The 13,307-nt window shown below is 46.2% G+C and overlaps 1 protein-coding gene across 1 annotated transcript in view; it reads left to right on the top strand.

The window, feature by feature from the left end:
- The window catches only part of ttc12 (tetratricopeptide repeat domain 12), a 12,762-nt gene extending 453 nt beyond the window's left edge, over positions 1–12,309 (top strand). The window contains exons 2-21 of the mRNA XM_035533921.1: positions 1–13; positions 125–155; positions 353–430; positions 586–707; positions 870–929; positions 1,196–1,267; positions 1,394–1,454; positions 2,153–2,341; positions 3,260–3,329; positions 3,741–3,829; positions 4,685–4,853; positions 5,097–5,189; positions 6,049–6,112; positions 6,210–6,344; positions 6,560–6,652; positions 7,016–7,084; positions 7,957–8,058; positions 8,130–8,229; positions 8,422–8,656; positions 9,392–12,309. The exon at positions 1–13 is cut by the window's left edge and continues 142 nt beyond it. Of these exons, the coding sequence (XP_035389814.1) occupies positions 1–13; positions 125–155; positions 353–430; positions 586–707; positions 870–929; positions 1,196–1,267; positions 1,394–1,454; positions 2,153–2,341; positions 3,260–3,329; positions 3,741–3,829; positions 4,685–4,853; positions 5,097–5,189; positions 6,049–6,112; positions 6,210–6,344; positions 6,560–6,652; positions 7,016–7,084; positions 7,957–8,058; positions 8,130–8,229; positions 8,422–8,656; positions 9,392–9,461 (1,915 nt within the window). The 3' untranslated portion in view covers positions 9,462–12,309. The remainder of the gene's footprint in view (positions 14–124; positions 156–352; positions 431–585; positions 708–869; positions 930–1,195; positions 1,268–1,393; positions 1,455–2,152; positions 2,342–3,259; positions 3,330–3,740; positions 3,830–4,684; positions 4,854–5,096; positions 5,190–6,048; positions 6,113–6,209; positions 6,345–6,559; positions 6,653–7,015; positions 7,085–7,956; positions 8,059–8,129; positions 8,230–8,421; positions 8,657–9,391) is intronic.
- Positions 12,310–13,307: the final 998 nt, after the last annotated feature.

The raw sequence follows: 13,307 nt of genomic DNA, 5'->3' as shown, positions 1-13,307 counted from the left end.
CCCAAGTGTCCAGGTGCTAAAATAGCTTATCTTAGCAAGATAACCCGATACAGTCACAGGTCCAGTAAACCCCCATGCCCTGCGTTTCATTGGTTATTAAGTATGGTATTCATTTGCTTTCTAGAATGCACCGCATCAGCCAAACCAGAGTGCAGGTAGGCCTTCTTGTGTTGTGCATCACTGTCCAATACCCAGTGGTATATGTACTTGAAACTTAGATATTATCTGAAAATGTCGTTTTTCATTTTAAATTTGGCTTCATATTTGTCTCAGAGGAAAAATAATTCATTTTTCAAGTTCAAACTGTTTCTTGACATGATTGTTTCTGTTTTTTTGTTTTGTTTTTTTTTAGAGGATTTTATGAGCATTTTAGAGAAAGATGCCGAAGAAAGAAGAAAGAGAAGACAGGTGAAAGAGAAGCTAGCAAACGGTGTGTGTGTGTGTGTGTATGTGTGTGTATGTGTGTGTATGTGTGTGTGTGCGTGCGTGTGTGTGTGTGTGCGTGCATCTTGACATCACTCCACTGTTATTCATTTGAATTTCCAGTCACTGTATCTCCTCCTCTCACTCCTTTTCGACATGCAGCTCTGAAAGAGAAAGGGAATAAAGCGTTTGCCCTGGGTGACTATGAAGTGGCTGTCAGAATGTACACTGAAGGCCTAGAGCAGCTTCGTGACATGCAGGCTCTCTACACCAACCGGGCTCAGGTTCTCCATGTCACCCTACCTCTCATCCTTTCAGAAGAGTTATTTCATTCCAGCAGCCGAGTGATGCCTGTATGTGTAATACTCTGAAATGGATGGCAGATGCATTCATGGTAAGGTAATGCTAGCCTTTTTGCCCTCCTGTTTTTCTGGCTTGTCATGTAGGCCTTTATCAAGCTGCAGAAATACAAGGAGGCCATAAGTGACTGCGAATGGGCCCTGAAGGTAAGCGTAACTGGGTGGAGGTGTCAGAGAGACGCCTCCTCAGTCATCCGCATGGTGGTTCCTGACCCGTTTGGGCACTGAAGAGGGCCATGGCAGGGTACAGCCTTAGAAATCTGCTCCAATTAAAAACAGCTTGAATGATGACAGATATGTTCTTGGTGCCCAGCATCAACAAGGCATCTTGAAGGTTAATTAAGTCCTGATTAATGTTTGATGTTTGCAAGTAAAAAAAAATCAATGTTTCCACTGTGGCATCTCACATACAGTGCAGTGAGAAGTGTGTCAAGGCATATGTGCACATGGGAAGAGCACATCTAGCACTGAAGAATTTTACTGAAGTAAGAACAGATTATTACCCTGATGACATATCTGCATAATTCTGTGCAGTTTTCAGTTGCTGTTTTTCTGGCCTTCTGCCTATATAAATGTCAAGTGTTTCTTCTAAAACCTTTACAATTGTGCAGTCCAGATTCTGCTATCAGAAGATATTGGATGTCGAGCCAGAGCGTGAAACCCTGGTGAAAGGTAGGACTCTGAGCCACAGTCAGAACTGGCCTGATACCCAGTACCATGTAACACTGTGACATTGAAGTTTACTTAACGCCACCCAGAGGTTCTCCATCATGAGGTGCTGCCATGACAACATGAAGCATACTCTCTCTTGCTCTCCCTCTCTTCACCTCCCCCCCCCCCCCCCCCCCCCCACACACACACACACTGCAGGAGTTTGTACAGCTTGGGAAAGGATAGTTTGAAAATGAGCTCTGTGTCCTTTCTGTGCTGTGCTGTGTTTCAAAGCAGGGTCCACCATAACAGACAGGCACAGCGCATTCACTGAAGGCCCAAGTAGAAAATAGTTCAGTAATGGTGGAATTACGCAGGCCACGGTCTACAAAAAACATCTTACAGTTCTGGAGCATTTTTAGCTCATGTTTCTAACTGCACTCAGATTCCTACTGAGGCTGTTTGTTTCCATTAACTACTTAGTTAAGCTGAACTGATCTTCCTTTGTTCATCTTTGCAGAGTCATGTGATTTGTCTGTGGCCATGTATTATCCAGGAGCTTTTGCCTCTGTTCTGGTCCCAACACTAATGTTGCTAACTCAGTTTTCTGTACAATTTCAGTTTTTGCAGCCGATGCAAATTAAACATCCTTTATTACTGAACTGACCTCATAAAGACACCAGTGGTGACGCAGTTTGATGCCTCTGACACCCTTGTAGAGTATCTGACACAAGTGGACTTGGAGGAGAAGAAGACTCTTCAGGAAAAGGCAGTGCGGGAGGAGCTAGAAGAGGGGAGAGACGAGGCCATGGTGGTGCCCGACTTGCTGAAAAAGCTCAACAAACCTAATGAGCTCGATCTCTACTACTGTGGTGGAGTGGAGCTTCTCTTGCAGGCTGTCAAGGAGGGTGGGTGCATGCCATGCCTCCACTACAGGATTCCTTCCTTTCTACTGCCTACTTCTCCACGGTTTACGGCCTGGCCCACATCTTGCCTATCCTGTCCGATGATGATGATGTTGAAGAAGATGATGATAATGACGTGAAAGAGCATGGGTTTCTTCAGCAGGACTCGCTTGTTTAGCAAATTAAATTAGCACCGAACGTGTACTTGTGTCTGGGCAGCAGTTGCTGGTCCCTGACACCATTAGGCAGATGTGGGCCAAACCAAAAACCCAATAAAAGGAGGCAGCCACATTGGTAATAACACTGTCACTGGATCAGTGCATTCACCGTCATGTCTGGAATTCAATCATGTGTCTTTACAGCTGGGACGAGATGTCAGAGTAGTATACGCTACATGCAAAGAATGAAAAGCCGATTGTCATTTCTAGGTCGTTTAATTAAATTTAATTCTATTCCAGACGCTCAAACTGCAAAACATTATGCATAAGTTTAATAAAGCGTACGCTGAATTCTTTTAGAACTGGAATGTTCTTTTAAAACTTTTCTGTGTTAGTGTTTATCGGTGAGGCTGGAATGATGGCCTTGTCTCCAAGTCCCACAAGCCTTGTAGTCTTAAAACCTTTCTAAAACGAACAGCTCCTGGCTGGCTCTCTGGACAGAGAAGATACCTAGGCTTTTGTGGGCTAATTGCTTTCCACAGAAGGTGTGCTGCCTTGGGCCAGATAGGAGTGCTGTCCCTGTCACCTAATGAGTTTGTGTTTATTTCTCTCCCACTCTCTGTCGCCCTTGACTATGAGGGCCTGTGTTTCGGAGACAGGTTCGGGTGAGCAGGCAGTGGTGGGTGACTGGGTGATGATACGTGGTGTTGGATTCTCTGACTGCACACCTGGTTACCATGACACTGTCTTCTGTTCCTCTTAGGTACTGGGCAGACGTCATTCCGATTAAACAATGGCTTCAGTATCATTTCTGGCAATAACAGTGTAAGGAGGTAAGGTTGCTGAGGATGTGCTTCTGGCAGCCTGCGATAAGTCCTGACCACTTGGAATATGTTTACATAATGATATCCTGGAACTCTGCTCATTCCGCCCAGACCACAAACCTTGAGCAAAGGCACTTGCTGATGGCCTTCAGTACTGTCAGCTGTGCATGCCACAATTTGCACAGTGTGACTGAGGCGTCAGACAGCTATCTTCATCACATGCCTGTCGTGGGCTAAATTTTTAAATTGCTGTGTATGAATAAATGAATTTTGAATGTGTATTTGGTGTCAGGCTCCTGTTTTCCTTTAAATACGTTTACTTGTGTTGGTTTTAAGCCAGAGTGATTTGCAGCGAGCGTTGTGAGCTGAGGAGTACGCCCGAATCGCCTCCACCTTTTACCTGTCTCCACCTCTCCTCAGGTGTCTCACACAGACTTCTGAAGAGCCGTACAGCGAGGAGCTGTGTGCGGCTGTCCTCCGGTTGTGGAGAGCGGTTTGCAGTGGAAATGGTGAGTTGTATCAGCATTACCACTTCACTTTTTGATGTATTTTGGGTTCCTTTTAAGTTTAGCTGTTTCTATACCTCCATTTCCAGGAAAGTTTTTGTCTTTCGCAAAGTAATACCATCACTGCGGGGTTGTCGTAAACGAGCGCAAAACTACTCCGTTACTTATGCAGCTCACCTTGGACTGGACCTCCCCCCAATACTATCAAGCACCTCGGAAAACTGCTGTGTGGCCCAAATGAGCTGAAGCATTGCTTAGAAACAGGGGAGAAAGGCAGACGGTTGTTTACACACGGTCCTAATGCTGCCAGTTGGGGGATGGGGTGAAGGCCAACGACATACAGCACGTGGCACAGCCTGAGGTTCAGTCTGAAGCTGAATTGCAGGGCGAGCCTCTGCCCTCCTGCGCTTTCAGTGGGTGTCTGATTGGAGTCTTCCACAGCCTGTGACCTCAGATCTACAGACGGGTTTTAACACTTCATTCTACTTCATTCCACTGACCTTTTATGAATCGCCATCATTTTACTCAAGGGTCTCTTCATTATTTCCTTTCAAGTATTGTTCATTTTTTTATTTCTGCAAAAAAAAAAGACTTTCAGTCCTCATGTTATCTATCGTCAGTTTGTGTTTTGTCTGTTCTGATGGTTTCCTTGCCATCTTGTGCTGGTACCTTTTCCACAAAGAGTCAGTACAGCTGATTCATAACACTGCTGCAGAAACTGTTAATGAGAGTACAAAACACAGAACAAACTAGGGGCTTCCTGTTCTCCCTCTCTGCTTCAGTCCTGTTCTCATTAATAAGTGTGTTCTCAGAAACCTGCGTTAAATTAAGGCTTGCTTGAAATGGTGTTGCTTACAGAAGAAAACCAGGAACTCTTAATGCAATGTCCCAGCACACGGGAGCAGATCGTCCGGCTGTTGGGCTCACGGGTAGCAGCGATCCAGCGGGAGTGCCTCACACTGCTCCTCACCTTCTCCCACACACAGCATGGCAGACGCCTGGTCATTAAAAACCTCAGTGTGACCAGGTAAGCGGTGAGAACACCTCACTCCCACTCATATCCGGAGGAAGACTTCGACTGTGATCTCCAGCATGCCGTACAATTACAGATTTTAATCCATTTTTAATACCCTTTCTTGAACAATGTGCATTTATTGATCAGCCCTTGAATTGGTCCACATTGGAGCACAGATATATTGTTCCTATAGCTGTAATTAAATAGTATGGAGTGGCTTATTTACTCTAATCTCTTCTTGCCTTTGACCTGTAGGATGGTGGAGACCTTGATGGACTGCGTGTGCGCGGATGTCACATCAGGAACCACAGCCCTCGCCGTTCTGGCAAATCTGGCTGGCGATAACAAGTAATGCCGGACTGACGTATGCAGTTGCACCTTCCGCCCACCGTTCTCCCGTCTGAGGGTGATGAGTTCTGGCAGTTCTGTGCTAGACCCCATCATAAGCCCGTACATCACGGTCAGACATATTAAACATATTCACATTCACTCAATAGCACGGACTCTGGGGGAATGCACAATGCACAGGCGTTGGCCACGATGATCCATCACTGTTTGGCGTTCCATGAGTGCTTTGCGGGGGGAAAAGCGACAGCTTTCACTGCCCACTCCGCCCTGATCAAAGCGGAGAAAAAATTCAAGGTGCAAGGTGAAGGCTGAAGCTTTCGGCCGGCGAGTGTGACAGGGACCTGGGAAGATGATTGACTACCTCCCTGAGCTTTTAAATATCACTTGATATTTAGAGCAGTGACTGGGGGCTTCTTTCCTTTAATGTTACGGTCCTGCTAAAATTAACCTTCGCTGCTAGCACACCGGTACACTCAGGATTTAACCATCAGCTCACTGTGGAACCTATGCTGGTGATCACATCAAAAGGGCTGTATCCGTCATGAAGTGTGACCCATAGCCCAGACACTAGTTCAGTGAAAATCCAGGGTACCTTAATCTTTTGCTCTAAACAGTCCTTGGTCTCCCAGTGCAAGAGGGCTGCGTGGATGGCACTTAATCCCAGACTGGGGGTGAGTCAGTCAGTAACTGAAGATTTAGAGGCTTTGAAGTCTATCTATGTTGTTTTAAGCCCAAGGCACAATGGTAAAATGGAGATCTGACATTTAAACAGCACTAAGAAGTTCTCAGATATGACAAACCTAGTTTTTTAGCATTTATTTATTTATTTATTTATTTATTTTTCCTTGTATTCTTGCAGGTTTCAAATACAGTGTAGAGATAACTTTACACTTTATTTCGCCCCTGTTTTGGAGCAGTTGCTGGTAAGGTGTTATGATGTCACAAATCTAAAAGATCCTTTGATTCATCACTTCTGTCCCAGGCTTCTGTATCCATAAGTTGCTTTGTTTAACATTTTAGGGAGATATTTCTGCATCCAGCCAAGAGCTGCTGCCCTCCTTCATCTCTGTGACTGGGGCCATGTGCCTGGATCAAGTCATTAACAGCAAGATGGCCAACCGGGCAGAGTTTTGGGAGAGCTCTTTCACTGCCTTGGTAAATTTGATTTCATGCGACGATGAGCTCCAAGGTAGTTTGTCCTTGGGCATCACTGTATAATGGTTTAGAGGCTTGAATTTCACTCATGATCACAAGCTTCTTTTTCTGTTACCTGCTATGAAGTCTGTGGGAGAATCCTAAGTGGGTAACTTCACAGAGAACACGGCGAAGGTTTTGGCAATGTCAAAATTAGAGGATATTCTGTGTTCCAGGGGCGGCATGCCAGCTGTGAACAGACGAGCGTTCTCTATCCTCTCCTCGGCCTGATGATCAACATCGCTGCAGTTCCCAATCTTTGCATTCAAGTAAAGTGGAAGGGGGATGGACTTTGGATCAGACATTGATTTGTTTAGAGAAAGGGAGCAGTGTGTGTGGGCCTGAAACAGGGAGGGCTTGATGTGCTTGATGTGTTCCCATCTCTCCCTCTGGTGTAATCAAATCTGGAGAAAACATGGAACACTACACGGAGAGTGTGTGTGTGTGTGTGTGTGTGTGTGTGTGTGTGTGTGTGTGTGTGAGAGTGTGCGTATGTGTGTTTCAGGGCACTCTACACATTACATCCGCAGGAGCAGGCTGTACCGTTACCTTCAAATTTTAATCTACCTGCCTCTCTAGGTATTAGTGTGTAGCTTACTGTGTGTGCATGCATGTGTGTGTGTGTTGCCCAGGAGCATGCTGTTGAGGGATGTCGCAGGTGTGTGACCCTGTTGAGTAATCCTGATGGAGGCATAATCACAGTGAGTGGATTTGTATTATTTAACCCAACCAAGGAGAAGACTAGCCAGGTCTCAGCTGCAGCTAATGTTATACAGGAGTAAATGTCACACGGCTAATGTTATGGAGGTGTAAAAGTCACACAGCTAATGTTATATGTGTGTAAAAGTCACACGGCTAATGTTATGCAGGTGTAAAAGTCACACGGCTAATGTTATATGTGTGTAAAAGTCACACAGCTAATGTTATGCAGGTGTAAAAGTCACACAGCTAATGTTATGCAGGTGTAAATGTCACACAGCTAATGTTATGCAGGTGTAAAAATCACTCAGCTAATGTTATGCAGGTGTAAAAGTCACACAGCTAATGTAATGCCGGTGCAGTGGCCAGTGAGTGAGAGGCAGGGCGTCACATCGCAAGTGTTAGAGTCACATCCATTCACTTTGCTCACAAGCGTTTCGGTCACCACTTTCAGCAGTGAAACCAGCAGCTGGGGAATCCAGTGTGCCGCGTAAACGTGCTGGTGCTCCTGCATGGCAGTCGGGAAGTCATTCCGTATGCACGGAAGCACGTACATAGTGTTTAATGTAGCAGCCTCAGCCAGAAGCCCATGCAGTTTTCGCTGACTATGTAAATCAATCCCTGCACCTTTGCGGATCATGTCTCCCAAGCTGTCTCTCTGCATACAGTTACAGTGAAGACACCTCTGCTTCAGCTCGTCTGACTGCAGAATAATAGAGAGCTCAGCACCTGGGCTAGGCCGGTCACGGGACCGTGGGCAGGCAGATGGAGGCCGTCGGAATCTCGCCAGGCTGCTGGGGCCGGCTTAGGGGGGGCACGTTAGGATAACCGTGGATGGGTCATGGGGTGACTGCCTCCCTCCTCTTGCCTCCAGAGAGCCGCTGGGCTACTGAGCGCTGCTCTCCCCACGTCACCTGCCGCCACTCGCGAAGCCGTGCAGCACGGAGTGGTGAAGAGGATGCTGAAGATACTGAAGGTAACACACACACATTATTAATGATATAAGGTTTGCTGAGATAGTTAAGGAGCTTCACTTTGTTCTTTCAGGAAGCAGGGCAGATGAGTTCGAGGTACTCCATTAAAGCTCTGGCAGTGTGCACCACCTCCAGCCAGCAGGCCTGTGAAGAGCTGGTGGTGCTTGACAAAAGTGAGTGTGTGTGTGTGTGTGTGTGGGGGGGGGGGGGGGGGGGGTTGGTTATGCTTGACAAAAATGTGTAGTGAAGGCCAGGGGCTGAGAATCGAAGGGGGTGCAGGATTCAGTATACCGTATTAGGTCCATGACTTGTGCGTGCGTGTATCTGTGCATCTGTGTCTGCGTGCATGCGCGTGGTTCATCCAGGGCTGAAGACTCTGAGGAAGCTCCTGGACAGTAGTGATGAGGTGGTGGTTGGGAATGCGGCTCTTTGTTTGGGTCATTGTCTGGCGGTGCCTGAGGCTGGAGCTGCCCTGCTGGGCACAGACTGCGTGCAGCTGCTGCTACGCCACAGTGCCGGTCAGGCCGGCCATGCCGGCCACGCCGCCGTGCAGAAGAACGCTGCTGTTGCCCTGGGGAAGCTGTGCAAAGCTGAGCCCAGGTATGCCCGCCGCCAACAGCCACGCACCTTTGCCTGCCCGCACAGGAGAGCGACGCTAATTAGCAGATGTGAAGTTCTAATTTACTGGTACATAAGGGTGCATAGCACTTTATTCTTTTATTTGTTTCACTAACATTATAGAAATCAAATGCAAGGCTAAGATTTGGAAGGTAGTTGTTTTACGAGGAGACGTTTTGAGATGCTCTATGAATTTTCAAGACTTTAATGTAGATTGATGGCTGCCTTTGATCTGTGGAGCAGCCTTGCCCCAGTAAGCATGTTGGAGCAGGAAGTATAATCCAACCCCCACATATAGGTGAGTTTTGTTTTCCGCGATGTTCCAACATGGATGTTCTGAGGACACGCCAGGGCTCAGACTGTCTGATAGAGGAGAAACTCTCGAGTGTCTGCTGTGGAGAACCTGACCCCTCTCGGAAGACACGCTGGCTGGAGTGTGACACACGCTGCCCGAGACGACTGTTTAGGATGGAATATAATAACCTAGAGTAGAGCAGGTGCTGGAACAGAAGTGTTTTAGACAGACTGGGATGTCATCAGGGTCATGCTTAAACGGAAGCAGCATATTAGGATAAGATGACCCTTCTTTCTGTCTTTCTCCGAAGGCGTTCCAGAGGCGTCGTCTTCTGCCTTTTCTTTTCTCAGCCCAGCACCATTCCGTTTTTTTTCTCCTGACTCCCATGACGCTATTTTTTTCTTCTCATGATCTATTCTCAGGCACCTGGTGAAACTCAGGGAGCTCCACGGTCTGGAGATCCTTCACGCCTGTATGAAGCTGATCTCGTAGCATGACGAAGCCCCACATCCTCATCCTGGCTGCCGGTCAGGACGCGCAGGCACACGCACCCAGAAACTGGGACGCAGGATTCAAAACTTAAGACTATAACTGTCATATGTGTAGTAAACATTCAGTTACACTGAACAAGGAAATTCTTACTCTGCATTTTTTCTGTTCCACCTAAGAAAAGAATAAATCTAAAAATATATAGATGTAAAAAAGAAGCAAAAATTAAATAAAGGATCAATTAGAAAATAAAAGCATATTATGTGAGGTAGGCTGCATTAAGAGCCATAAGACTTTTAAATGCCCTTGTGCAAAAATTCACTGTAATGTGTCATGTGCATATTGCAGTCAAGAGTTCAGCAGTGAAATTGTGCCTCAGTGAATGCCGAGGAACTGGATGGTTCACCCTCGCCGTCTTTGCCTCGGCCGCATGCTCCTCCCTCCTCCTCCTCCGTGGATCAACTATCATTTCCTTGTTGGTATTCCTGGCACCATGCCACCAGATTTGCCTCCTCACTTCTGTACACTTCCAGTGATCAGTCCAAGGACTGTAGTATCATCAGCAAACGTGATACTGGTGTTGATCTGGGAGGCAACACAGTTATATATTAAGAGATTGTAGCGCATGGGACTTGGCACACAGTCATGGGTGGGGTGTCCTTTGTTTATGGTTTGTGTGCTGGATGTATGGTTGCAGACTTGGACTTGATGTTTACCTGTTTGAAAATTCCGCACCCGGCTGCAGAGGGTAGTTGACAGTCCGAGCTTGTGGAGCTTTGTGGTCACTTTAGATGGTATAACAGTGAATTCTCTACTGTAGTTGATGGGAATACTGTTCATAACTGTCCCTGGCAGCGATCACAGTGTCAGTGTGGATCTGTTCTGACGGTAGGCAAGCTGGAGAGGGTCCGAGGTGAGCAGTGTGTTCTGCACGTGGGTTATGATTTCAGTCGTCATCAGACACCTGTCAGGGCACGTCTTGGGGAGGAGGGTGTCTTGAAACAGGTGAGTACTGAGACTTGTGCCAGGGTCAATATGTCTGCAAAGCCACTTCCAATGATCAGGACCTGAGTGCCCAACCAGGGGTAGTGTCTGAGCCAGTAGCTTTTGCCTGGATTTATCCTTCTGCTTATTTCTGCCACAGAATAAATGATGCCCTTGGTGTGATCTATGTAGCCACAGCAGATCCTTTGAGGCTCGCTGAGGGCTTTAAAACCGGTGCAGCAATCATTCAGCGCAGCTGGCAGTGTGGCATGCCTGTTTATCTCTGCCCTGCCCTGCTCTGGACCCGACGGCCTGTGCTGCGCTGCAGTCCTTCCCGCACTTCTTGCGCCATGCGTCAATAGTGTTGTAGTGGCCCTCCTGCTTCAGTCAGTATCGTGTCTTGGCTTCCTGGAGGGCTCTGTGTAGCTCACGCCTATCTGCAGTCATCGGCATCGCCAGAGATGACTTGATGAGGAACAGGCATGCAGTAAGAACTGCCCCTCACAGCGCTGCTGGGATTCGCATCAGGTACTTCCTTCTTGATCTTAAGCAAGGTCAGAAAACTGGTGCTCATGGCCTGTTTTTACCGCTAGCTGACCGCAGCCTACGGCGTTCTTTAAAGGAGCCCACTGCGGCCCACTCACGTCTTAGTTACCTTCCGTCCTGACTGACTCACTTTACATGGCTTGGTTTGATTTGATTGTGTTCTGTGCTTATTGCCTAACAGAGCAGTCATGGCTTATTGTATGTGTTTTTTTTAACATGGATATTCATTTTAATGAAACATATTGCCTGTATTTTTGCTCATTGTTGAACAAGTGCTTAATTATTTGTGGAAATCATAACGAAAAGAACACATGATGGATTTTTATCACCTCCCTTCAGACCTAAAACAGCGCTGTTCAGTAAACATGAGGCATTTCATGAACGGTTTCATGTCGGCTATGATTTCATGCTGATCTGGACTTGCAGTCGTTCATGTGTAAGAGGTTCCTGTTATAAGAGACTTGATGAGCACGACATTATGTTCTTTAGCCTCTGCAAGATGTCAGTTTTCATTCACATGTGCTGCTATGTCCAGGGGAAGCGTTGGTTTGTGAGGGATCTCAATATCATAACGATCATTCTGAGGTGCTTTAGCCAGATGGAAATAAATCTTCAGAAGTCAAATAATAAGTCAGATGAATGAAAATGTTTGCACCCCCCCCCCCAGACCTTTTTACTCCCCCATGTCAGTAATCCAGTCAGAGTATAAATGAGCTGAGATAGAAGGGAATGTTTCCAGGACAGGATGAGCTGCCCAGGACAGTCGGCTCTCTGAATTATTGCTCTGACTGGGATTATTATGGTATTAAATTAACTGTTTTATTTCAGCCAAGCTTTGTAAAATGTTCTGTTTGCATGCGGCAGTAGAGTGCCGGTCATGATGGAGTTTGACGTCGTGTTTATTATGTTTGGACTTACAGGTATGTATGTGATTGAACTTCGTGTTAGGGCAGTGGTTTATGGTGTAGATGCTGCTGCAGTTTTCCCATGCTAAGGAATATTCGATGAATGTAAATAAAACATGCAGATGAGATCAAACAAATGCAAGGAAATTATATATTAATGCAAATTCACTTCTCTGAAATGTGTAGGATTTTAAGTTATTCATAAGGAGAAATCTTGGGTTATGTAAAGAGACCAAATGTGTTATTGTCCATCAAAAGCAAATCACTACCATTGTATCATAATTGTCTTGTTTGACTGTTGCATCCCATCTTCCCAGATAATGCATTTGATCTGAACTATTTTTGATAAAGAAAAAAAATGTTTTAAAAATTGCATACTTGTCACATTTGCAATAATCTAGATTTTAATGTTGGATTTGTGTTTTTGCTCAGTTATTGCCAAAAGTGGGAACTTGCAAAGCTACCAGTCACTGTGAACGGAGAGTATGCCCTTCAGATTTTCAAAAGACCAAAAAAAGCCCAGTGGCAAAGGCTCCACAGAGAGCGCTCCTATCCTGTCTACAGCACTAATCAATTCTCCAGGGACAGATCTGTTCCATACACTACAAGAAAGGCACCATTCATGTACTGCAAATACACTGAATGCTATTAATGAAGATGTAATTAGCACAAGAGGAGAGGAATTTGTTTTTGACCAGGGGTCAAGTTCATACACCTCGAGCAATGAGAACACGTTAGACCTGCTTCTTCCTCCTGTAATGTGTCTCCCATTGATCTCCCACACAGAGGAGGAGAGTGTTCTAACTTTCGTGCTGGCTGGTTCTGGGCCAAGGATCAATGGTACCGTGATGACTTCAGCCCGCTCATTTAGAGGCTGGGGAAAGACCACTGCTTCGTTTCATGCTCTGCTTAATAGCAAAAATCAAAGAGTCATGGATTCTATTACTCCTTTGCCCATGAAGAGCTTTCCTGTGGCAACAGCCTCCGGTCCAACAATAATTGATAACCTTGGGGAGATGGTGGGGACAGTGGAAGGAGCCGGGAAAGTCACAAACCTCTAAAGTTTCTGGCACTCACTAACCCTTCGAATGCTGGCAAGGCCGTGTTCATACGTGGAGAAAGGTCTTTCATACATAAGGGCAGCCCTGACGTAGTGCCTTAGGCAGCTCAGTCAGACAGAACGCACTGAGCTTCTGAAGGGATCATCCAAGACCTTGGGGAGGCATTTGAAATGGGGCAGGTGGTGCAGAGGAATATGAGCTTAGCTACCCTCATCAGTGCTTTTGATGTCGACACCCCATTATGGACAGGAAGCCCAACATCTCACACCACCAAAGGCTCATTAAGCATGTGGAGAGTGTTCCCACATGGTATGGATGAGAAGCTCCTTCAAAACATTTCATTTACTAACCAT

Source organism: Electrophorus electricus, chromosome 15 (genome assembly GCF_013358815.1).
Source record: "Electrophorus electricus isolate fEleEle1 chromosome 15, fEleEle1.pri, whole genome shotgun sequence".
NCBI classification, from domain to species: Eukaryota; Metazoa; Chordata; class Actinopteri; order Gymnotiformes; family Gymnotidae; genus Electrophorus; species Electrophorus electricus.
The sequence above is the reverse complement of the archived record's forward strand: the minus strand, read 5'-3'. Positions and strand labels throughout refer to the sequence as shown.